Source organism: Eschrichtius robustus, chromosome 6, assembly GCF_028021215.1.
Source record: "Eschrichtius robustus isolate mEscRob2 chromosome 6, mEscRob2.pri, whole genome shotgun sequence".
Lineage (NCBI taxonomy): Eukaryota > Metazoa > Chordata > Mammalia > Artiodactyla > Eschrichtiidae > Eschrichtius > Eschrichtius robustus.
The window spans coordinates 15753277-15780107 of NC_090829.1; the positions used below are offsets into that span (position 1 = coordinate 15753277).

The following is a 26831-nucleotide window of genomic DNA, read 5'->3' on the forward strand; positions in this document are numbered from 1 at the left end:
CTTTGGCTTCTTCCTTTTTGCTATCTATGGAATAATAAACGTGTCTCATGTATCTTCTCCAGCCTGATCAGTCAGGCCTTGCCCTTGACCTTGTCTTGTACGTGTGAAACTGACTGGGAGCAAATAGATCTGAAGGTTACTAAGGTTCTGAAGGTTCATTGTTTTGTGAAGAAAACCAGAAATCCGGAGTATTCAAACTTGGTACAACCTTCAAGCTTGCATAGTCGGAAGTGGGTGAAAAGTCATACAGCCCCCAGGGAGCACAAGCTCCTCAGTACCCCATCCAGACCTGGCTAGAGAGGATAATATTGATAGAAAAGGAAGACCATCCAGAGGGAGGGGCCAGGGACCTTGGAGAGCAATGAGCAAAGGAACTGCTTTCAGAGAGCAGAACCTGGATCTAATCAGGCAGAGGAACCACCCAATGCCTGCCCAGCAGGACTTCAAAGTTAATGCTGATCAGCAACAGCTAGGAGTCTCCCCTCCTTCCCTTTCTGAAAAGGAATTTTATTGTAATTATTCTGTCCCTGCTCCACCATTGTATATCAGGTATGCGATTGGGTCGGGGTGAGGGGTGGGCAACAACTGGTCTTGTTAGTCCACGTGTCACTGGACCATCCTGTGGACTCTGGCTGAGACTATGTAGCAGATCCTTAGTATCCCATACATACCCCTCAGCCTTACCACTCACAGACATATTGGGAAACTTCCAACTGCCAGCACCTGCATTCCTTTGCATGAAGGCATTCTCTGACACCAGGAGTCTGCTTAGCCACCTGTACAGTATCCCAGAAGGCAAGGGGATTTATGACCCATGGGAAAAAACCCTCAAACAATGACTGACAGGAGTTCGTGTATAAAGACTCATGTTTGCAAGCCTCTTAATGGGATATTCTACCCTGGCTCCCAGAGTTTCCCCAGTGGAATTAAGCCCCAGTCTCCACAGTGGTAACTGACCTGTCAGTACATCCTTTGGATGCCTTCTTATCCCTGTCTCCCTTCCCCATTCTCTAACCTTTGTTTCTTCACTTACCAAATAAAACATTTAGAAAGGCTTGTCTAAAAGTGTGCTTTCTGGGGAAACTCAAACTGAGACAAAAGACCCAAGGCATGCGGTCCTCTTTGATAGTGTGTGTTGTTGCTGGGACGAAGTTGCCCAGCCAGGGATTCCAGTTCCCATCCTATTTGCATCTCGGTGGGATCGTGTGACTTAGTTATAGCCAATAGAATATGGGTAGAAGTGATGTTTAGCACTTCCAGGCCTGGCTCATGGAAACTTCTTGTACCGCCTTACACAATTCCTTATTCTAGATGTCAATACATAAGGCAGTCTTGGAAACCACATGTCGAAAATGGCAGAGCATCTCTTAGCCTGGATCTCTGAATCTTAGCCTGGAGCTCTGACCAGAGCTATGAAGGTGAACTCCCCATCCCTGCCTCTCCAACAAAACAAGACCACTGCTGCCATCTGGGCTTTATATTAGCAAGAAGCCAACTTCCATTATGTTAAACCATTGAGACTGGGAGTTTCATCTGTTATGTCAACTAGTACCAACCTAATCAATTCTGAAGTTGCCAGGGTTTAAACAAACGTGCTGCCACTTCAAAAACTGTTTTTATTACCACAAAGGCCCTTGGAAAGAGGAAAGTGAAACTGCTTCAGAGACAAATGCCAGAGGCCACATGGGGAGAGCCTGGACCTGGAAGCAGGCTGCCTAGTTTGAATGCCGGCTCTGACATGTACTGGCTGTCTGAGCTTCGGCAAGTAACTTAACCTCTCTGTGCTTCGCTTTCTTCCTGTATGAAATGGGGATGACAATAGCACCTACCTTATGGAGTTGCTATAAATTAATATCTGAAAAGCACTTAGCTCAGTGCCTCGCACACAGTTAATGATAAATTCACAAATTCCTAATTTTCCAAAGGCCATCATGAAGTCTTTAAATTGTTTCCTACAATACAGTCTCCTAACCTCCTGCTCTGCTGTTATGAGAGATTGTGCCAAAACAACAGAGATGGCTTTAGGACTATGGATGTCCTTCCTTTGCAATATGACTTTGTTCCGGTACATAGGAACTTTCCAGAGTTTGCTCCACTCAGAGGTCAGAGGGCATCTTGGTCTATTGGATTTAGGCTGTGTTAGCTTTAGGTAGATCATTAACCTTAGGAGCAATGCTCACCTCTTGACCCTATTTGGTTTTTGTCCACAGGCCTACAGAGAAGATTGTTCAACCTACTTTTGAGTCAATCCTTTACATGCATTTATTCATAATAATTATCATATATTTGATCATTTTTTTTGAGTCTTATACCAGGCACTGTTTTCCAACCTAGGGTTAGCATGCTGAACAAGAAGAATGTGGTCTCTGCCCTCATAGACCCTATTTCCTTTCAAAGGTATGAATAAATGAGGATTTAGAGCAGTTGTGAGCACAATAACTTGTAAAATTCATTCATTCAGTAACAATATACTAGAATCTGCAAAAATAAAGATTAAAAATTAGTAGTTAATGTCCTCATTTGTGCTTCTGTAATGGTGAAGTAGCTTGTTCAAGAACTGTGCTCTTGTTGAGCACATCTAGATGTGGATAAAGCACCAGAAAACATCTATTTAAGAGCATTAGACATTAGAGGTGACAAATTTCTGGAAAAGGGAAGGGGTAACCCAGGGAGGTGAGATGACATTCTGCAACCACATTTCCTTGGGGGAATTTGCCACTTCCTGGTACAAGGTAAGAGGTATCTGGCTTTGCCTGAGCAGAGGGCTCCTGCTAGCAGAGCTTTGGCAGTCTCACGGCTGGAAGAAAAACGCAAGTGGAGACAAGATCCAAATGAGAAGGGAAGTGCAGAGAACTAAGCCTGATAAATGACCAGTTCTCCCCTTAAGATATTTGGCACAATTTGAAGTTCCATGGAAAGGGAGGCAAAAAATATAATTCCACACCTTAGAGAGGTCCCAAACAATATACCAGGTGTATTAGTTTCCTATTGCTGCTATAACAATCACCACAAATTAAGTGGCTTAAAACAACACAGATTTATTATATTACAGTTTTGTAGGACTAAAGTCTGAAATGGGTCTCACTGGGCTAAACTCAAGCTGTCAGCAGGGCTGCTCTCCTTTCTGAAGGCTCCATGGGAGAATCTATTTTCTGGCTTTTCCTGCTTTAGAGCTGCTCATGTTTCTTGGCTCATGGCCACAGCCCATTCCATCTTCAAAACCAGCAACTGCAGGCTTTCTTTGCCTTATTCAGACACTAACTCTTCTGCTTCCCTCTTCCACATTTAAAGGGCCCTTGTGATTACATTGACCCTCACAGATAATTTAGGATAATCTCTTTATTCCCAAATTGCCTGGCTAGCAACTTTAGTTCCATCTGCAACGTTAATCCTCCCTTGCCATGTAGCATAACATATTCACAGTTTGTGGGATTAGGACATGGATGTCTTTGGGGGGCCATTTTTCTGCCCACCACACCAGGCTTTCAGTGGGAAGACATAGGAGCCTATCAAAACTGCAGGCTAGTCTTGATTCAGCCAAACCTCGATTGGATGAAAGTGATCAGTCCCCAATTTATCTTCTTAGTAGAATAAAAGGGTGAAAAAGGTGGAGAATTTCATTTGAGAATTGGAATCTATGACGAAGAAATAAAAATGGGAATTCTAGCAGTGAAAAAGGCAATCGTTCCACTAAAGATGCAAGAAAAAGTGTCTTTGCACTTGTGGCAGCCAAGACTGAATGGAGGAATACAGGAATTACAAAACCATGGAAAGAGAATTTTTGCAACTCAGAAATAACCTTCTAAACAGCAAAGAGCCTGTTTTACTCCCCCCAAAAAGTCTGAAATGTGAGTTTACATGAAAAAGGCAATAATTTATGTTTATTTCTCATTAAGTAGATTTAACAATACAATAGATGCAAAGAAGAGAGGATTAGTAAACTGAAAGTTAGATTAATATAAAATATCCAAACTGAAACACAAGAAAAAAAAAATGGAAATACAGAAAAAGGCATGATACATGTGTGCATTTGAAAAAGATTACTACAGGGACTTCCCTGGTGGTCCAGTGGATAAGACTCCACGCTCCCAATGCAGGGGGCCCCAGTTCAACCCCTGGTCGGGATACTAGATCCCACACGCCGCAACTAAGAGTCTGCATGCCACAACAAAGATCCCGCACGCGGCAACAAAGATCCCATGTTCCGCTACTAAGACCAGCCAAAATAAATAAATAAATATTAAAAAAACCCGATTACTACACATACAATTATAGTTGTAGAAGTAGAATCAACAGAATAGGCAGGAGGAATATTTAAACAAACAATGGCTGAGAATTTTCCAAAAGTGATAAAAAAATAGCCCAAACCTTCACAGCTAGGGTAAAATCACATTTAGGCATATGATGGTCAAACCAAAGAACATGAGGAAGATAAAGGGAATATTTTAAAAGCAGCCAGAGGAAAAAGACAAATTACCTTCAAAGGAACAACAGTTGACCTCAGTTGACTTCTCAACAGAAATTATGGACAAAAGAACACAGTACAGTGACATTATTAAAGTTATGGAAGAAAAGAACTCTACAAACTGTTAGTTAAAAACATTAAAAATCCTGAGAAAATGCTCTGCCAGAAGATTTGCACATTAAAAACAGGTTAGCCAAATAGAAAACAAATATAAGGTGGCAGATAACACTCTAACATATCAGTAATTACATTAAATGTCAACAAACTATACATGCCAATTAAAGTCTAAGGTTGTCAGATGGAGTTTTAAAAATATATGCTGCTTGTAAAAGACACACTTTAAATATAAGGACACAGAAACACTGAACACAAAAGGATTAAAAAATATACAATGCATACAATAGCCAAAAGAAAGCTGGTGTAACTACCCCAATATTAGACAAGACTCTAAAGCAAGAAACATTACTAGAGATAAAAAGAGGCACTTCATAACAATTAGAATTATAAAGGGAATAACCTAACAGTAAGGTATCACAATCTCAAATATGTATGTACTCAAAAACATAGTTTTAAAATATATAAAGCAAAGGTCAGCAGCGTTAGAAGAAGAAATAGACAAATCCACAATCATAGTGGGGAATACACTTTTCTCCAGTGCTAATAGAAAAATCGGATTAAAAATATTGTAGAGCTGAACAACACAATTTTCAATGTGTGTGTGTGTATATATATATATATATATATACACACACACACACACATATGTATGTATTTGATTTATATATAGCATTATAAATAAAACACTTTACCCAACAACCATAGAATACTCATTATTTTAAAATGCATATTAAACAACAAAATTGACTGTATGCTGGGCCACCAAACAATCTTCAGCACATTTCAAAAGACTGAAATCATTCTGAGTATGTTATCGTACCATAGTGGAACTCAGTTAGACATAAATAACAAAACTTAACCAGGAAATTGAAAACACTGGAAATCAAGCAATACATTTCTAAATAAACTATGAGTCAAACAAGAAATCACAATGAAAATTGGAATATATTTAGAATTAGAATATATATTTGAATATATTTTAGATAATCATAAAGATATAATAATATATCAAGAAAAAGGAAATTTATAGCCTTCAATGCATATATTAGAGTAGAAGAGAGGATGAAAATCAATGATCTTAACTTCCTTTTACAAAAACCAGAAAAAGAACAAAGCCCAAAGAAAGTCAAGAAAGCAGAAATCAATAAGTGAATTTACAATAGAGAAAATCAACAAAGCTGAAAGTTGGCTCCTTATGAAAATTAATAAAACAGATAAAACCTTGGCAATACTAATCAAGAAAAAGGAGAAAACATAAATTACCAATATCAGAAATGAAAAAGAAGATTATAGCAAGGATCCTCCACACATTAAAAATGTATAAGAGCTTCCAGGTTGGTGAACACTTTCACGTGCTGGGAGGATGGTGCATCCCAGTTTCTCAGGGACAGAAGCTCCTGTAACAGGACCCTTCCAGACCTCACCAATGAACCTCTACATCTGGTTGTTCATCTAAATCCTTTATAATAAACTGGTAAACATAAAAAATGAATAAAGATAATATTGTGCACAACTTTACATCAATAAATTTGAAATTTAGATGAAATGGGTAAACTTCTTGAAAAACTTAGCAATACCGAGACTTGAAGAATCAGAAAATCTGAACATTTCTTTAGCTATTAAAGAAATTTAATCCGGAATTGAAAACCTTTCCACTAATAAAACTCTAGACATGGGTGTCTTCACTGAGATATCAAGACTTATTATAAAGCTACAGAGATTGAGACAGATATAAGTGGAAGGATTGATATATAGCTTAGTGGAACAGAGTGGAGAGTCTAGAAACACATAGACAGTTACCTGATTTTTGACAAAGTTTATACTAAAGTGCAGTAAAAAAAAGAATTATCTTTCAAGCAAATGGTGCTGGGTCAACTGGGCACACATATGGAAGGAGAAATGAATACAGGCTTCTATCCCATACCATTCACAAATATCAGTTCCAAAAAGATCTAGGCCATGTGCCTTAGCCTTGTCTTCTATGACATCATGCTAGCTCACTAAGTTATTCAGTTTATAACTGTAGTTATATAGCACAAATTAGAGGGTCTATACATCATTTGTTAAATTCCAGGAGACCTACTGAGTGAATATTTGGGGCAATAAAATGTCATGTTAAGAAAAGTCATCCACTTCTTTTAACCTAATTTCTCTTTCACATGAATGGAAAATAAATGTCTGTGTTTTTTTAAAAAAATCAATTCCAGGTGGATTCTAGATCTAAATGTGAGGGGTCAAACTATAAAGCTTCTAGAAGGAAACATAAGAGAATATTTTCATGAACTTGGGATGGGCAAAGATTTCTTAAACAGTTTACAAAAAGTGCTAAACATAAAGGAAAATGTTGAAATAGGACTCAGAAATATATAAAACTTCTGTTTATTAAAAGATGCCATCAAGAGAATGAAAGAAAACCCATAAAATGGAAGAAGATATTTGAAATACATATGTCCAACACAGTTCTCATATCTAGAATAAATAAAGAACTCCTACAACACAAAAAATTTGCAAATAATCCAATAAAAAATAGGTATATCACAAAAGAAGATATCTGAATCACCAATAAACATGTGAAAAAGTGTTCAACTTTATTAGTCATCAGGGAAATTAATATTAAAACTACAGTGAACTTCATCATATGCTCCAGGAGAGCTAAAATTAAAAAGTCAGCCCAAACCAAGGGTTGACAAGGATGTGAGGCAACTGGAACTTTCATACACTGGTGGGAGTGGGAGGAGAGTGGGAAGTGTACAACTACTTTAAAAACAGTGTGGCAGCACTTATTAAAGCTGAACATAGGCATAGGCTGTGATTCAGCAATTGTGCCCTTGTGTGTATAATCAACAGAAATGCAGACACATGCTCAGCCACAGACATCTACAAAAATTTTCACAGCAGTATTACTTCATAATAGCCTCAAATTGAAAAACAAAAACCCCAAATGTCCATCAATAGTCATTGATATATTCACTATTGGAATACCACACAGCAATGAGAATGAACAAATTACAGTATATGAAACAGCATGGTTGACTGTCGTGAATATTACATTTGGACAAAGAAGCAAGACAGAAAACAGTGCTTACTTTATGATTCCATTTGTGTGAAATACAAAAACAGGTGAAACATCTGTGGTGTTTGAAATCAGAATAATGGTTACTTTTGATCACTGGTGACTCTAAGGTGGATGAGGGGGCTTCTAGGGAGCTGGTAATATTCTCTTTATCTGAGTGCTGGTTACATGGGTGTGTTCATGCTGTGTTAATCCATAGGCTGTACACATGATGTGTACACTTTCTATATGTATGTATAAGTTCAATAAAAGGTTCACATTAAAAAGATATAAATCCCTTTTTCTCTAGATTAAAAAGAGGAAGGGACTGCTATTCTCATTTTCAAAAATTCTAAAGGTCAAAGAATTTCTTGAGTGGAAGGAGACACAGAAGTAGCTGAGAGTCCCAACTTGGAATCTCTGGCTTCTAGTGTCTTTGGCATGGGGGGGCAGCAGGTGGCCTTCAGGACTTTGTGTCACCATCACAGCAGGCCCAGAGTAACGGTTTACCCCATAGCAGTCTCTGGGACAAACCCCATGCCAAGAACCCCCTGATGAGGGGACATGTTCATCCTTTCCTTTGAGATGGTGTTCAGCAGATTGCTGGTCTAGAGGTTGCTTTAATCTCTGACCAGAAATATGCTGGCTATTTCCAGCTCATGAGCATATGGGATGTGGTCTCAGGGACCCCGACAGCCTCTCTGCACAGCACGGACCTTGTGTGACCGAGGCTCCTAAACTTTTCTCCGTGCCCTCCAGCTGGTCGTACTCCAAAGCCCAGACGGTCACCTCGAAAGTGACCAGATGTGAGAGGTCCCCTCCTCACTCTATCCCGTCCCTAGTTATCTGGCACATAGAGACAATACATTTCTTGAATTGAAAACTCAACTTAGCTGGCTAGAGGTGGTGTGAAGGGGGAGAGAATGGGGACAATCTCCCATTGGTTGTCCAATGATGGTGATGTCTGTAAGATGTGGAAGGAAGAGGATACATTGTTTACTTTGAGGTATGTGTGTGAGTGTGTGTGTGTGTGTGTATAAGAGAAGGGGAGGAGAGCCCAGGTTTGTGTATAATAGTCTCATGCCTTTGACCTTGTGAATTCTGTGATTTACAACCTCTTCCTACTCCCTCAGGACTATCTCTGGCCTCAGTGGAAGGCAGGGTTAATCTCTGACAGAGGGAAGAACTTTTCATAATTTTGGTAGGAGCTGAAACAAACAACAATATTTCCTTAGCAAAGATTCACCCTTTGCACACAAGAAGAGGGGGGCAGAATAAAGAGTTATGGTGGGCTAAAATAATAAACTGTTTAAATTCAATTATAATACATTCTTACAGTCTTAAGACTCAATTTAGAGGATGCTTTATTAGATGAGTCTTGGTTTGTAGTTTGAATTACTATATTGCCAGTCCTAATACTTAATTTGAGAGAAAGTCTACTTAAAATGTATTCAGGGCAAAAGACTTGAACAAGAGGGCATTTAAATAGCTAATAAGCATATAAAGATACTCAACCACATTAGTCATCAGAAAAACTCAAAATTATGGTGCAAAACCACCAACACTCCCAGTAAAACAGTAAAAATGTGGAACAGCCAAACTCTTGTACTCTTAATGTGGGAGTGGAAATTGGTTCAACCACTTGGGAAAAGTGTTTGGCAGTATCTATGAGTTGAACATATGCCTACTTTATGACCAAGCAGCTACTCTCCCAGGAAAATATCCTGCAGAAATGTATACCTATGTGCAGGAAAAGACATGTACTAGAATGTTCACAGCAGCACTCACTGTAAGAGCCCACTAGAAACCACTATTATCAACAGGCAGGATAAATAGCAAGTCCTGCATATACAATATGGGGTCATATGCAACACCAAGATCGCCTGATGGGCAAACTATACACAGCAACATAGATGAATCTTACAAATGTAACCAGAAAGAAGTCAGATGCAACATTGTACATATTGTATGATTCCATCTCTGTAAAGTTAAACAATCAGCAGAATTAGTCTATGTTGCCAGAAGTCAAGATAATGGATATCTTTGTGGGGAGACGGGAAGTAATTGGAGGAGAGGCATCCCCCGCTCTGTTAACGTTTTGTTTCTTGATGTGGGTGCTGGTTACATGGGTGTGCTCACTTGGTGATAATTGTTCAAGTTGTATACTTAGGATATGTTAAGTTTTATGTATGTTTATTACACTTCAAGAAAAATTTTGAAAAATCTAAATTCGGAAGACTTCCCCCAGGCAGAGCTCATAGACTTCAGGAGGATGGGGCTGCGGGCTGCACTGGTGAGTAGAAGCAGCCCTGCCAGGGTTCAGCGCTTCTGACCTCAGCCTTCAGCCGAGGGTTGCAGGAGACCGTGTCAGGGGGATTGGGGGTGGGACAGCTTCCGGGAGGGACCCGGAGTGGGCAACCGAGACGCTTTTGGAGGAAGAGTCTGAGGATACCTGAAAACTGCGTTCAAAACGTTGTGTATGCGTGGGCACGTGCTCTCCTGGGGGAAGGGTCCACAGTGTTCACCTCGTGGACCGCCCCTCAGTCCCGAAGAGTCTGTGTTGGAGACAGCGAAGAGTTGCTTGTCTAGATGAAGGTCCAGGGGTCAAGGAACCCGCATTCTAGTAACTAACCTGGGGCCCAGGCGGTCACTCTCATCTTGGGCCTCGGCTTCTCTCTCCAGCAGGCTCCGGGGTTGCTGCGGCTCGTACCTCCGGGGTGCGGACTCCTAGCCCGCGAGCAGAGATCCAGCCTCGCAGCTCCGGGCGCTGGGCAGAGGTACAGCCGCGGCGAGCCCCTGCGAGCTGTCTGGGCGAGGGGTGGGGGTGTGGCGAGGGCGATGGACGGGAAGGGCGAACCCTTCGGAGGAGGCGGATCCGCCCCCTCGCGGGCAGGTACAGTTGGCCGAGGCCACGGGAGCCGGGAGCCGGGTAGGAGTCGCGTGCCGCCGAGGAGAATGAGGCTCGCGGTCTGCGCAGTGCTGTGCGCGGGGGCCCTGGGTGAGTGCGCACTGGGAGCCGGGTGGGGGCCGGCCGTTTAGGATGGGACCGGGTGCTAGCCGAGGGTCAGCGACGGCGGGACACTGCACTGCCTCGTCTAGGCGGCTTCGAAGCAGCCCAGCGCCTGGCTGGCCCCAAAGTGCCTTCCACCGCCGGTGGTGCATCAGTGCACCTGACCAACTTTCGCCCTTGCAGAAACCCTGTAGGCTAGGGCAGGAGTTCGCAAACTCTGACCAGCCGACCAAATCCCACCAGCTGCCTGATACACAGCCGAACGAGCTAAGAATGGGTTTTACATTTTTACATGTGTGAAAGAAAATAAAAAGAAAAATAATTTGACATATGAGAATTATATGAAATTCAAATGTCAGCGTCCATAAATAAAACTTCATTGCAACACGATCATGCTCATTCAGGTAAGTATTGTCCACGGCTGCTTTCAGGCTTTAAGGGCAGAGTTGAGTAGTTGCCACGGAGACTGTATGGCCCACAAAACTAGTAATTGCCTAGCTAGCCCAGTACAGAAAAAGTTCATGACCCCTGGCCTGGAGGCTGTTTGTCCAGTTTACAGCGAAGGAAACAGGGTCAGAGGAAAGAAGGGATTTTTTCCGAGGGCTCAAGGACTATTATTAAGAGGGGGAGGTGCACATCAGGTAAGCTTGTCATGTCAGGTATCTAACCAGAAGGATCTTTCCTGCTCTGAACTGTACAATGCCTCCCATCTCTACTACACACTAAGGAGGTGGAGGAATATAGGGGAGAAACAATCACCCTAGAATGGAATCCACCTGCCACTCGGTGCCATGTGACTGGGTGGTCCCTTGCCTTCCTCTCTGAGCTAATTTCCTCCTCAGTTCAGTAGAAATTACTTTTTCACAGCAAACACACAGTTGCTGTGAAAGTGACATGAAGTCATGTACCTAAGGGCAGAGCTCTAGGCACAGGTGAGTTATCACTGGAAAAAAATCCTGCACGTAAATATAGGGGCCCCTTCCCGTGTTGGGGTGCTGTCAGGGCTCTTGGCTGGGTAACTGTAAGGAAGGTAATGGTGCAAAGTCACTGAGCTCATGCAGGTGGAGACCCCTCCCTGGCGGGACAACTGGGTTCTGTCCAGCCCTGATTCTGTCAGGTCTCAGGCTGTCTTAAATCACTTCTGGGGTAGGGTATCTATCATGGGGGGAGGGGTAACCTGGGTTGAGCAGAAGAAGGCAGGAAAGGCAAGGAGTGCTTTCAGGGATGGGGGGGTGGCCCTCCTTGGCCCAGTGCTGCCACCTAGGGCCACACGGGGAGCTCTGCTGGGGCTGGGGAAGGCTGGCAATGTCGCTACAGCTGTGGTCCAACTATGGCTGCAGAAAATCCAGAGTGCAGCCCCCTGGCCTCTCCCGTATTCTGCCCGAACAGGGCTTCTGTTGTTTGTTCTTCCTCCATCCCCTCTCTTGGCAGTGTCAGGCACTGACCAAAAGTTCACTTTCCCAGTCGGCTCTGTGTTTACTAAACAGAGGCAAGAGCTGCCTCTCCCTGGCCCTCCGCCCACTCCATCCCAACAATCCTTCTCTCTTGGCCACTGGACAAGGCTGGAATCGAGGACGTGTTTTCCTCAAAGCTCAGTGTTCTTTTCCTATAAAAACCCTTCTGGTGGCAGGTGACAGGAATGTAACCAAACTAGCTTAAACTAAAAGTGTCAGAGGAGCGGGAGTGGTGATTAGCAGGCCTTGCAAGAGCCAAGAACCAGGGGCTCAGTACAGCCTGTATCTCCACCTTGGCTGCCACCTCCTTTCTCTACCTTTTGCTCTTCTGGGGAAGAGATTTCTCCATGCAGCGAGCATGTGGCCACCAGCAGCTTTTCCCTTCTAGGAGCAGACTGAAATATTCACGGTGGGCTCTGATTGCCCCTTCTTGAAATTGTCACATGGTTGGATGGAGTGTTATTGATGGCTGGCCTAGTTTAGGTTACTTGACTCCATTGACCCTTAGCTTGCTTGCACACACTCTTTCTTTTTAAAATCATTTTTATTGAAACATAACTTACATTTAATAAAATGCTCTCCTAGAAGTATACATACAGTTCAATGAATTTCAACAAATATGCCTACCCCCATAACTACCACCACAATCAAAATATAGAACATTTCCATCACTCCCAAATTGTCCCCTACCCCTTCCCAGTCATTCCCATTTTTTCCCACTTTAGATAAGTTTTTCCTTTTCTAGGATTTCATATAAATGGAATCATGCACTACATAGTCTTTTGTGTCTGGCTTGTTTCATTCAGCACAATTGTTTAAAGATTCATCCACATTGTTGTATGTATCAAAGTTCATTCCTTTTTATTGCTGAGTAGTATTCCATGGTATGACTTTATCACAGTTTGTTTTCCATTCATTTGTTAGTGGATGTTTAGGTTGTCTCCAGTTTGGGATATTATGACTAAAGCTGCTATGAATGTTAGTGTACAAGTCTTTGGGTGGACATATATTTTCATTTGTTTTGGGTAAATATCTAGGAGTAGCATTGCTGGGTCATAATGGTAAGTTATGTTTAACTTGTTAAGAAAGTGTCAAACTTTTTTGAGTAGTTGTACCATTTTCCATTCCCACCCACAATATGATAATTTCAGTTGCTCCACATCCCGCTAACACTTGGTGTTGTCAATATTCTCACATTTAACCATTCTGACAGGTGTGTGTAGTACCTCACAACGGTTTTAAATTGCATTTCTCTGATGAGTAATAATGTTGTGGCTTAGCTTTCCATTTTCTTTTTTTTTTAATTAATTAATTTTTTTTGAATTTTTGAATTTTATTTTTTTATACAGCAGGTTCTTATTAGTTATCCATTTTATACTTATTAGTGTATATATGTCAATCCCAATCTCCCAATTCATCACGCCACCAATAAATAATTTATTTTATTTATTTATTTTTGGCTGCGCTGGGTCTTCGTTGCTGCACGCGGGCTTTCTCTAGTTATGGTGAGCGGGGGCTACTCTTTGTTGCCGTGCGTGGGCTTCTCATTGCAGTGGCTTCTCCTGTTTCAGAGCACAGGCTCTAGTCTCACAGGCTCAGTAGTTGTGGCACATGGGCTTAGTTACTCCGCGGCATGTGGGATCTTCCTGGACCAGGGCTCGAACCCGTGTCCCCTGCATTGGCAGGCGGATTCTTAACCACTGTGCCACCAGGGAAGCCCTCCATTTTCTAAATGATACCTTCTGAAGAGCAGATGTTTTACATTTTGATCAGGTTCACTTACCTAATTTTTATTTTTTGTTATTATGTTTTGTGTCCTCTCTAAAAATATTGATATAATTGGCTACCCCCAAAGTTGCAATAGTTTCCTCTTTGTTTTATTTTAGAAGTTTTATAGCTTCAGCTTTTATGTTTTGGTCTATGATACATTTTTAGTTAATTTTTGTGTATGGTATAAAGTAAGAGTTGAGATTCACTTTTCTCATATGGATATCCAGTTATTCCAGGACTTGTTTTTGAAAAGAATATCCTTTCTTCACTGAATTACCTCGGCAGCTTTGTTGAAAATCTACTGACCCTATATATATGGGTCAATTTCTAGACTCTCTGTTCTGTCACATTAAGCTTTATATCTCTCCTTGTGCCAATATCACACTGTCTTGGTTACTGTAGCTTTATAAGAAGTCTTGAAATCAGGTAGTATAAATCCTCCAACTCTATTGTACTACTTCAGTGTTGGTTTGGCCATTTAGATCTTTTGCATATCCAAACACAATTTTGAATCAGGTTATCAAATTCTATAAAAAACAAGTTTAGGCTTGGATTATTATTGAGATAGCATTTAATTTATAGATTATTTTGAGGCTTGGCATCTTAACAATATTGAGTTTTCTAATCCATGAACATTCTATATCTATTTATTTAGATCTTCTTTCATTTATCTTGGAAATATTTTGTAGTTTTCATGTACAGCTCTTGTTCATAATTTGTTAAATTTATCCCTAGATATTTCATATATATATATTTTTTAGATTTTTTTTCTTTCATTTTTCTTGGCTGCATCAGGTCTTAGTTGTGGAACGCTGGGTCTTCATTGAGGCATGTGGGATCTTTCGTTGCAGCGCGGGCTCTTTGTTGTGGTGCGCAGGCTTCTCTCTACTTGTGGAGTGCAGGTTTTTCTCTCTCTAGTTGTGGTGCGTGGGCTCCAGGGCACGTGGGCTCTAGGGCGCGTGGGCTCTGTAGTTGGCGGCAGGTGGGCTCTCTCGTTGAGGCATGTGAGCTCAGTAGTTGTGGCGCAAGGGCTTAGTTGTCCCGCAGCATGTGGGATCTTAGTTCCCCCACCAGGAATGGAACCCGTGTCCCCTGCATTGGAAGGTGGGTTCTTTACCACTGGACCACCAGGGAAGTTCCGATATTTCATATTTTTGAAAGCCATTGTAAGTAGTATTTTTAAAGTTTCATTTTACAGTTTTTTCTTTTTAGCATTGTAGAGATTCAACTGATTTTAGCGCTTTGACCTCAGATCCTAAGACCTTTCTAAACTCATTTATTCCTTAAAATTTTCTGTGTAGAGAAACATGTTATCTGTGAAAATAGACAATTTTCTATCTTCTTTTCCAATCTGTATGCCTTTTGTTTCTCTTTTGAGCTTTGTTAAAATGGTTAAGACCTCTAATACAGTGTTAAACAGAAGTGACGAGAATGTCTGTCTTTGCCTTGTTTCTGACCTGAAGGGGAAAGCATTCAGTCTTTCACCATTAGGTATAATATTAACTGTGGGGTTTTTTGTAGATGTTTTTGTCTGGTTGAGGACATTCCTTTCTATTCTTACTTTGTTTGGAATTTTGAATTGGCAAGTGCCTTTTCTGTTCTATTGAGATAATCGTATGAATTTTTCTGTTTTATTCTGTAATATGATGAACTATATTGATTAGTTTTTGCACATTAATTAGACTTAACATTCCTGGGCAAGGGATAAACCTGCGTGTGTGTGTGTGTGTGTGTGTGTGTGTGTGTGTTCATGTACTCAAGAATTTTTTTTTTGGCTGGATTTGATTTGTTAATATTTTGTAAATGCTTTTTGTGTCTATGTTCATGGGGGATATTTGGTTGTAGTTTTCTTTACTTATAATGTCTTTGTTTGGATTTGGTATCAGGTTAATGCTGGCCTTAGAAAATGAGTTAGGAGTATTACTTTCTCCTCTACTTTATAAGATAGTTTTTGCCACATTGGTGTTATTTCTGTTAAGTGTTTGATAGAATTCATCAGTGTAACCACTTGGGTCTGGAACTTCCTTTAACATTCCTTGTAGTGCAAGTTTGCTGTACCCAAATTCTCAACATTTGTTTGTCTGGAAAAGTTTATTTTTGCCTTCAGTTCTGAAAGTTATTTTCATTGGTTTTAGATTTCTAGGTTAGCAAGTTATTTTCCTTTTAGCACTTTAAGGATATTCCATTGTCTATGACTTGTGTGGTTTCTGACAAAAAGTCTGAGATATTTGTTGCCTTTGCTCCTCTGTACCTAATTTTGTCTCTTTTCTCTGGTTGCTTTAGAACTGTGAGTTTGTAGTTTTCATAATATTAGGAAAAATTCTGGCCAGATATTTCTTCACATATTTTTTCTTGCCGCTTCCCCCCTTTTTTATCCTGGACTCCAGTTACACATATGTTAGATCACTTGATACTGTATGACAAGTCACTGAGGCTCTGATCATTTGTTTTTCTATCTTTCTTTCTCTCTGCTTCATTTTGGATAGTTTGTAATAACGTCTTCTAGATCATCTTTTTTCTTCCGCAGTATCTAATCAGCTGTTAATCTCATCCACTGAAATTTTCATTTCAGATATTCTATTTTTCATCTCTAGCAATTCTTTTTGGCTCCTTACATCTTATATTTGTATCCTCATTATGCTCATGTTTTTCTTTTCTTGGGGGGAGGGTTCACTATTTATTTATGACAAATATTCCACATCCATGATCCTCTCCAGTCAGAAGTTCTTTGAGAGGATGCCATGGGCCTTGGCCAGTTGGAGAATGGAGTCATCTGACTTTCCCATCCTGTGAATGGCCCCGCAGATAGCCTAGGTTTTGAACTGGGTGTTGAACCTTCCATAAGCTTACTTATGGAATCTTGTAAATGGACTATTTATTCAATAAGATTTTCTCCACTCTGAATGGTGGGAACCCAAATGATTCCTAACCCCATTTGAGTTCTGAGAAATGTTTGGTTTAAGCTCCCTATTAAATTTTCTTTCCCTAGCAGTTGTCCTTACTTTGTTGACCTCAGCCAAGTTCACCTGGACTGACGCGTGGTCTTTGGCGCCGATGATGCGGTTGCTGGCAGAGTATTTCTGTGGCAAATACAGGTCCACGAACTCTCTGGCATCATTTTGCATGTTGAGGGCGTGTCTGGTGGCACCATGACAAGCATGGGAGCAGAAAGGAAGCACCGCATCCCCCGACAGCGCTGATGTTCATGTTTTTCTTTAACTCTCCAAGCATACTTATAACATTTAATATAGCTGTTTTAAAGCTATTTTCTGTTTTAAAGCTATTTTCTGTTAATTTCCTCATCTCTTTAATTTCTGGTTCTGATTCTATTGACAGATTTTCCTCCTGGTTATGGGTTACATTTTCCTGCACCTTCACTTGTGTATTAATTTTATTGGTTGCTGGACACTGTGAATTTTACCTTGCTGAGTACTGTATTTTGGTTTTTGGGTTTGTTTTTTTTTTTAATGTAAGGAGTGTCAACCGTTTTTTCTGGCAGGCATTCATAATGTCTTCAGATCAGCTTAATCTTCTCAAGACTATTTTTCAAGGTGTTTAGGCAGTGTCTAGAATACCCTTCTTTCTAGATCTAGTTTAGCTTACTTATGGAATCTTTCATAAATGCACTATTTATTCAATAAGATTTTCTCCACTCTGAATGGTGGGAACCCAAATGATTCCTAACCCCATTTGAGTTCTGAGAAATGTTTGGTTTAAGCTCCCCATTAAATTTTCTTTCCCTAGCAGTTGTCCTTGCCTGGCCTCCACAATGCTCAAATTGATATTTAGCCAGAATCTCCAAGGTGTGACAATCCTGGATTTCAATCTCTCTTCTCTTTCTCCTCTCTTTTTGCATTCCCTGCTCTTTGGTACCCTGTGCTGCACATTCTAATTGCCTCCACCTTACCAAACTATGGTCTCTGTCTCCTCAACTTGGGATGACCATTGGGCTGTTTGTTTTCTCTTCTCTGCCCTGCTATCTGGACATTTTGTCCAGGAAGAAAGCTAGTGTGATTACAGGGCTTACTTTATTTGTTTCCCTTCTCTCGGGGATCACAGTCCTGCACTTCCTGTTGTCCAATGTTTTAAAACATTTTTTTCATATGTTTTTCCCCAGGTGTTTTTTGTTTTTTTTTTTCTCACCTGTTTAAAGTGCTAGGGCAAGTCCTATATCAGTTATTTCTCATAGGTGGAAACAGAAGTCCATCCTGGTTTGATTTTTTGTTTGTTCGTTTTGTGTTTTATTTGTTTTGCCTTTGTTTAGTTCCCTGTTTTAGTACCATGTTTTTGTCAAGACTTTAGCTTTTCCCCTAACGATGCAAATATCATTCACCCTATTTTATACTCACACTGAATGAACTAGTGATTACCACTGGGGAGAGGGAAGGGATGAGGGGCAATATAGAGGTAGGAGAGGAAAAAAAAGGTTATTATAGGATTATATGAAATTATCTGTGTGAAACTTTTGGAAATTGTAAAGCACGGTAGAATTTAAAGAATCTTTCACTCAATAATAAATAAATAAATAAATAAATAAATAAATAAATAAATAAATAAATAAATAAATAAATAATTTAAAAACATCGGAAGTTCAAAAGCTACAGTTTTAATCATTTGACCATAAGCACAGGTGACTGAAAATAGACTTTCAAAAAGGCTTTCTCTGTAAGTGCAAACTTTTGAAAAAGAAAAAAAAACTGCAATTGTATACAGTAGCTCTTTGTGTAACTTAACCTGCTTACAAAGCTATTTTCATTTATAGAGTTGTATTGTCTCTACAGCGACCAGTCATTTCCAAGAGCAGAAATGTTTTAAGAATCTGTATTGGCAAGCAGAGTAAACATGTTTTGAAAGGCTCAAAATGCAATATGAGCTATTACTCCACACACTTCTATTCTGCACAAGGGCACATGTCCTGACAGCTCCATTCTCTCACTGGCTCTTCTACCCTGGCGGCTACTATCGAAGGCCTGTTCAAAACAGAGCTGAAGCACTCCATTTGTCATTCCCTGTCTTTGGTATGGGATTCTCTCTAAGGAAATTTGACATCTCCTGTCCCATTTATTTTGATATTTCCTACTTGCAGACAGTTAAAAGGCAATACAGGCTTTGTAGTCAAACAGACCTGGGTGTTTCAAGTATTAGCTTCATCTCAAGTTATTTGATATCTCTGACAGTTTTTTTTGTTTGCTTGTTTAAACTCATCTACAAAATGGGAACACCAGTATTTAACTGGCAGGACAATTGTGGGCATTCGAGGAGGGTCGTGTGCCTGGCCCACTGCCTGACACACAGGGCCTCTTCAAAAACTCATAGCTGTGACTGCTGTTACTTTCATCTGCTAGATTTCATCTAAGATGACATTTTGCTCAAATACCACAGATTTGTAAACAGCATTTTGCCTTTGCATTATTGTTAACACTAATTACTACAGGTTAAAGTGCCAGTGAAATGAACAGACACTGATTTTAATGCCCCAGCAGTTACTACCGTGTAAGGTTAGAGTATCTAATGCCAAGACAAAGACTAAATCATTAGGCCCAAAGCTTCCTTCCCATAAGATTATTTTCTTTTTTGAGGTGAAATTCACTAACATGAAATTAATCATTTAAAAGTATACAATTCAGTGGTATTTAGTATGTTCACAGGGTGGTGCAACTACTGCCTCTATCTAGTTCCACCATAGTTCAAACACCCCAAGAGAACATACTGTACCCATCCTCCTCTTCCCCAGGCCCTGGCCACCACCAATTTGCTTTCTGTCTCTATAGATTTACTTATTCTAGATATTTCATATAAATGGAATCATATAATGTGTGGCCTATTGTGTCTGGCTTCTTTCATTTAACGTATTATTTTTGAGCTTTATCAATGCTGTAGCATGTAGCAGTACTTTATTCTTTTTATGGTAGATTATATTCCATTTTGTGGGTGTACTATATTTTGCTCATCAGTTCATTCACTGCTGTACCTTTGGGTTGTTTCCACCTTTTTTGACCATTGTGAAAAGTGCTGCTCTGAATATTTGTATATGTGTTTGAGTATCTGTTTTGAATTCTTTTGGGTATATACTTATGAGTGGAATTTCTGGGTCATATGATAATTCTGTATTTAACTTTTGGGGGATGCTTTGGCTTTTTTCTCCAAGGGAAAAGGCACAACCAGAGAAATGGGACCTGAGAATTTATGTGAGCCAGGCAGCCAGTCCAATTTGTGTCTACCCCTCTCAGCCAACCCTTGACCTTGCCTTTAACCTCTTCTTACAGCAGAGAAAGGTGAGTGCTGTGGGTCCCTTATACCCCTGGCCTGTCTCCCGTAGGGCTGTGTCTGGCTGTCCCTGAAAAAACTGTGAGATGGTGCACTGTCTCAAACCATGAGGCCAATAAGTGCTACAGCTTCCATGACAACATGAATAATGTCCTTTCAGTGGATGGTCCTCATGTCACCTGTGTGAAGAGAACCTCTTACCTTGAGTGCATCAAGGCCATTGTGGTAAGTCACTGCTGCCTAAGAAGAGTGGAAGAAAATCCATACTTTCTCCTTCTTTTTCTGTACTTGTTATTAGTTTATTGCTTCAGAACAACTTTCTCCCCCGAGGAACTAGACCATGCTTTAGAGGAGAAAGAAATAAGCTAAAGACTTGAAAGTACAGAGACTATGTGTAGATGAAAATATAGGTGCTCAACATTCATTAATAGTGAAAACAACAATAATAATAATTAAACAACTGATAGAGAAGGATTCAGTGAAAATGGCCATGGTAAAGCAAAGCCAGAATTGCACTGAAAGAGAAATCTATAAAGACTCAGAAATAAACCAGAAGCTCTAGTATCACTATTATTACTTAATATTGTTTTTGGAATTTCCTAGTAATGCAATGATATAAAATACATATGAGATAGAAATAAACAAAATATCAATATTTTCAGATGCTTGCATGCCTAGAAAGTACAATGGAATCAAGAGAAATGTTACCGTAATTATTAATGAAAAAATTAGTTTGGTAAAAGATAAATATATCACAATTAATGTCATTTTCATATATCAACAGTCACTAGTTGGGGAAAAATAACCCCAAATTGTGATCTCATTTACACTTAAAATGATATACAGAAAAATGTTGCAGGGAAAAAATCATATGAGAGCTCTGCAAGATTATTATAAATGTAATACAAAAGTCTGAGACAAATGAACAGTACTTATTAATAAATTAAAACATATGCCATATTCCTAGACAGGAAGATTAAACTTCATATATTTGCACAGTTTCCCAAAGTTAATTCATAAATTTAATATAATTGTTATCAAAATTATATTATAAAATTTAAAAAGTCAGTAAAATAAGTTTACAATTCTTAAGAAGAATTATGGGTGAGAATATAAAATAGTATTATGAAAAATAAAATGAGCTGGGGAGTAGCTGAGGCCTGCCTGAAACTATAACATATTTAATAACAGTATTACAAGGAACAGGGTCCTCGGACAGATGTAGAAGATCTGGAAGAGAACAAAATTCAGACGTATTCCGAGCTTTCTATACATACATCCATCTATCTAATTATCAACATGATATGATGTAGATGCAAACTATGATGAATGTCCAACTCTAGGGCAGTATGGTCCTAGGCTTAATGGTTACATACACATTGATTTAGATATTGTATGATAAGGCATACTTTCCAAACAAATGTCTGAGAAAGGATTCTTTAGTTGGACAACTGGATAGACGTTTAGAAATAAAATCAAGTGAGATTTTTAATCCATTTACCAAAATAAACTCCCAGCTTGACTCAATTTGACTAATGTAGATAGATATAAAAAGATAAATCACAAAAGTAGACAAATTTGGAAATGTAAAAATTTTAAATCTCTGACAAAGAAAAAAAATTAAAGCCCTAAGCATACAGAAAAATATATTCACATCAGCTATAACGAAACAGTGTAGTGTAAAAGCTATATAAAGATGTCATTTAAATTTATAAGAAACGCTTAAGAATAACAAGCTATAAACAAACTACTCACAGAAATTACAGCTAGTAGACGATACAAGTAAGGAAGGGAAAATGTTCATTCTTTATAATAATCAAAGGATGCAAATAAAACCACCTTAAAGTAACAGTTTATATCTCGTAATGTGATAACATTTCTTAAATGATAGTATTTCTTGCCAGTAGTTTTGCGTGAAATTGGTATGCATTGCTATGGGCATTAGAAATTATAAATTTCTACATCATTTCTGGAGAAAAATTTGGAAATATTCAGTAAGGGTCATAAAGATGTACACAAACTTTATTTATTTTCTCTAATTCATTCATATTTATATATGACCTTATGCAATTGGGGGAGCTGGTTAAGAGGTGTCTGTAAGACTATTGTCTTTGCATCTGATACTGGAACTTGAGGAGGAGGTGGTCAGGAGAGGGAAGATGTGTGTAAAGCAGGAAAGAGTGAGAACCACCTAGAACCTCAGTCATGAGCTGGAGCCCATGCGGATGGACTGAAACCTGTGACAGTTCTTGTTGCTCCTGACCTTGATGGTGTTCACAAGGCCTAGTGGCCTTCTTGTCTTTTACCTTTATACTAAATCCCTCCTTTTCTTAAATTGGTTTCTGATACATGCAACCAACAGAGTACTAACTTGATATATGTATATACATATGTATACATATACTTATATATGAATACACATTGTAAAATATATGTAAGAAAAAATGAGATGGGGTAAAGGGAGGCAAGTATACAGAAATGTAGTATTAAATTTATAAAAAGCTAAATTACTTTAAATGTCAATTAAGAAATGAATAAAAAGCACTATTTACAATAGCCAAGATACAAAAGCAACCTCAGTGTCCATCAGTAGAAGAATGGATAAAGAAGATGTGGTGTATATATACAATGGAATATTACTCAGCCATAAAAAAGAATGAAGTCTTGCCATTTGTGACAACATGAGTGGACCCAGAGGGTATTATGCTAAGTGAAATAAGTCAGACAGAGAAAGGACAAATGCTGTATGATTTCACTTATATGTGGAATCTAAAAGACAAAACAAATGAACAAATATAACAAAACAGAAACAGAGTCATAGATACAGAGAGCAGGTGATTGCCAGAGGGGAGATGGGTAGGAGGAGGAAAGATATAGGTGGGGGAGATTAAGAGGTACAAACTTCCAGTTGAAAAAAAAGATTTCCATGAGGAAATGAGGGGTAGGGAATGATCCAACCTCATTTTTGAGAAGAGGTTGTGAAGTTACTGCTTCCCTCAGGGAGGAAGGAATTCTTGGCTGAGAGATCCTTGAAGAGGGAATCCAGACTCAAGGGTGCAAACCATGACTTCTTATGGGTGGAAATATTCTACAACTCATTCACTCAATTCAACTTTTATTGGACACCTACTGGCAGTCGGTGCTGGGGTTTGGAAGGATAAAACAACACAATAACATCCCCACCTTGGTGGAGCTTGCATTTCAAAGGGGAGGACAAACAATAAATGAAGGTTTGTCAGGTGGTTGATAAGGGCTCAGGAGAGAAACAGAGGGCTTCCAGCATTTATGAGGTGGTAGTTTTAAGAGCACAGTGGGAGAAAGGCTCACTGAGAAGGCTTTTGAGCCAACACTAGGGAGATGGAGGAGGTCTGAGCCATACCAAGTATCCACGGCGATACTTGTCAAGTGTCCCTGGCAGAGGGTTAGGTGAGTCTTCCTCAGAGGTGAGGGGCTTCATTCATGTCTGACCTTTTCTCTTTCAGGCAAACAAAGCAGATGCTGTGACCATTGATGGAGGTTTGGTGTTTGAGGCAGGCCTGGCCCCCTACAACCTGAAGCCCGTCGTGGCAGAATTCTACGGGTCAAAAGATGGTGCGTCTTCCGCGGGGACCCAGGTCTCTGTTCTGACACAGCAGCCACAGCGGGAAGCAGGGACTCTGTTGGCATTACACTTGCAGGGAACAAAGCTGCTGGAGTTCTTTAGACTGTGAGAGGCTGTTACCTCTGCTAACTCACGGGGGCTGGGATCTTGGCTCTTTCTGGGAAGCTGTGAACTTGGAGCATCCTGATGGGAATGCTGCTGGTGCTGCTGAGTGAGAGGGGACACGCTGTCCAGAGTCCACTGCCCACCCGGTGGGGTTGCCCATCTCTGGAGACACACAGACCTGGACAACCTCTCCGTGTGCCAAGTCCTCTGCAGGTGCTAGAGAACACAAAGAGTTTGAAGAATGGGGTTTGGGGAGTCGAAGAATGGGGTGCCTGCCATACTTGTCCATGAGTGTCACCAGTGTGTGTGTGAGCACAGTCTGTCTCAATTTGAGTCCAACTTGCAGGGCCCTGGCGAAACCCTGGAGACGCCCTCCATACTTTCCTCCCACACCTTCATCTTCATTTCCAGGCTGCAGACAGAGAAGGGAGAAAAGCCCGTGGGGAGAGACAGTAAATCTCAATGACTGGAAGCTGTAGGCCCTGTAATAGCTGGTGCAGAAAAAGAACTCAAGTGTATTGCCTTGAAAAGGGGCAGTTTCCTTTCTTCTGTCAATCAAGGGCCTTCCCTTTCCTTTTCTACCTGCTTACCAGGAGATGTTGCAGGTCCTAGGATCCCCCCAGGTTCCATTGCACACACTCTGGAAGATTAGTGGCAATGATGTGGCATCTTCCTTTGGCCCTTCTTTCTCTGCTCCTTTTCAGATCCACAAACTCACCATTATGTCGTAGCCGTGGTGAAGAAGGGCAGCGATTTCCAGCTGAACCAGCTCCAAGGCAAGAAGTCCTGCCACACAGGCCTGGGATGGTCTGCTGGGTGGAACATCCCCATCGGGATACTTCTTCCCTCTGACTCGGTTGAAAAAGGTAAGCTGGCTGGGATGGGGTGCCCTGAGGCAGGGCTCCTACTCCCGGCACCCACGTGGATTCTATCGGGGCCTTACGATCACTATCAGGCGTACAGGTTTCATAAACTCCAAGATGGGGACAACCTGCTTTAAACGTGCGCTGTCTGGGTTTGCTGCACCAGCGAGCCTTGGGAACTGGCAGCTGAGTCTTTCCTTCTCTCAGCAAAGGAACCCCGGTCTCTGAGCTCCTGGCAGCCCCACATTCACGGTAATCCCAGCAGTTTGGCTTGACAAGGGCCATCGTGGAGGCTAATGAGAAAGGGGAACTCCCTTCCAGCTGCCCAGGAAGGCTCACTGGGGATGATCGCCATACCACCAGCAGTCAGGCCTCAGTGCTGTGGGTGAGGGCTTGGGATGAAGGCGAGAGGGGATGAGTGGACCAGAGCTATGATTTTTTGTGTACTCCAGTCTCTTGTTCAGTTCTGATGAGCCATGGTGAGCCTAGGGTGTCTTTTCAGCCCCTGAAAGATGACAGCCAAATTTTCTGTGCTCTGCAGAAGTGTGTCTTTTTGAGCCCTGCCGACTCTGCAGCATTCATGTTTCACCTGTGTTTGGGGCTGCAGAGGTCAGATGGGGTGCTGCAGCCTGGGCCACAGCTCTGGCCATGTTTGCCCTTTCTTGGGGTTCCTGCTTGCCTCGGTGTCAGACGCTGTTGGACGTCTGTCTGGGCGGTTATGAGGCAGCTGTTGGCATACCCCCGCACCCATGAGGCAAGTTAATCCAAACCCCTCCCATGAATTCCTGGAAGAGGGATCCCCGGGAGCCACCACAGACCCTGGATCAGAAGAGGAGAGGGGTGGGTGGGACCATGTCCTGAGATAAGGAAGGGCTGTCAGGGGTTCCTGCGTGTTTAGAGTTCTGCGGCCTCCCCCACCAACCCCGAGCCTCCGTGTTGGTGAGCTAACCAGGTGAGTGGTGCTGGGGCTGCAGCTTGGGTCAGTGCAACCCAGCAGCTTTCGCGCCCTGCAGGGAACAGGCTGGGAAGCCGCTCCTGGGCTGGAGTCCCGGGCCCACGCGTGAGCCATCCACGCCCTCAGACCCGGGCACTGTCGGCCACCTCTGCACACCCACTTCCTCATGACAGTCCCGGGCAGTGCATGCAGACCCCTGGGTTCTCACATACGGACACACACACACACACACACACACACACACACGCATGCACGACCAAGGGGCCCCGCCAGCTCATGCCCTGAGGTCCGTGTGTCTCCGTGTTGATCAGCAGCGGCTAAGTTCTTCGCGGGCAGCTGCGTCCCCTGTGCGGATCAGACAGCTTTCCCCAAACTGTGCCAACTGTGTGCGGGGAAGGGGACCGACAAGTGTGCCTGCAACTCCCACGAACTGTACTTCGGCTACTCGGGGGCCTTCAAGTGAGTGGGGCCCCCTTGCTCCTCCTCCTCACTCTGATGATGGGGAAACTAAGGCACAGGGAGTGGACGGGGCCTGCCCCAGACCACCTAGAGTGTCGGTGTGAAACACAGGGTCTCGAGTGCCTCCCACGGCCCACCCCCGTTCCTGCCCGTCCTGAGGGGCAATCTTCTGTGGGGGAGCCCCGCTTGTCTCCCCAGATGCAGGGGTCTGGACCAGGGAGGTCTCTGGGATCCATGGACACAGGCTTGGGCTCCCAGCTGGGCCAAGGGCTAGGAACCCTCCCCAACACCAGCTGCTTCTCTCTGCCTGAGCATCTCCGTGTCAGGGATGCATGCTGCTTCTCCCCACCTCCCTCTCAGCCCCCTGCCTGCAGGCACTTCTCCATACTCCACGCCCTGCAAGAGACATAGCTACTGCTCAAAACCAGAGCAAAACTGGCCGGGAGTCCAAGGCTGTCTAGAGTTTTTATCCTCTATGTAAAAGGCTTTAAACCTTTTCTTTTTTTTTTAACCTGTTGCTTTTGGCTGCCTTCGAAGAGGAAGGTGGTGGGTCCCTCTTTTGCATCCTCCCTCCCCAGAGTTGCCTGGGATGTAGCTTAGGGGGCTCCTGCCTGCTTCAGACCTGGGCTTGGCTGTGGGGATTCAAAGGGTCTTCAGACAGGGCCATCACCTCTGTGAGGACAGACCAAAGCCCGGGAAACTGTGGGTGAAGC

At 41.7% G+C, this 26831-nt stretch overlaps 1 protein-coding gene and 1 pseudogene across 1 annotated transcript in view; one reads left to right on the plus strand and one right to left on the minus strand.

The window, feature by feature from the left end:
- The first annotated feature begins 10589 nt into the window (after window positions 1-10589).
- LOC137766722 (inhibitor of carbonic anhydrase) overlaps window positions 10590-26831 on the plus strand; it is a 42401-nt gene continuing 26159 nt past the window's right edge. Inside the window, exons 1-5 of the mRNA XM_068547313.1 lie at window positions 10590-10632; window positions 20188-20360; window positions 23618-23726; window positions 24546-24707; window positions 25971-26118. Coding sequence (XP_068403414.1) covers window positions 10590-10632; window positions 20188-20360; window positions 23618-23726; window positions 24546-24707; window positions 25971-26118 — 635 coding nt within the window. The remainder of the gene's footprint in view (window positions 10633-20187; window positions 20361-23617; window positions 23727-24545; window positions 24708-25970; window positions 26119-26831) is intronic.
- LOC137766720 (small ribosomal subunit protein eS21-like) lies at window positions 16586-16993 on the minus strand (annotated as a pseudogene).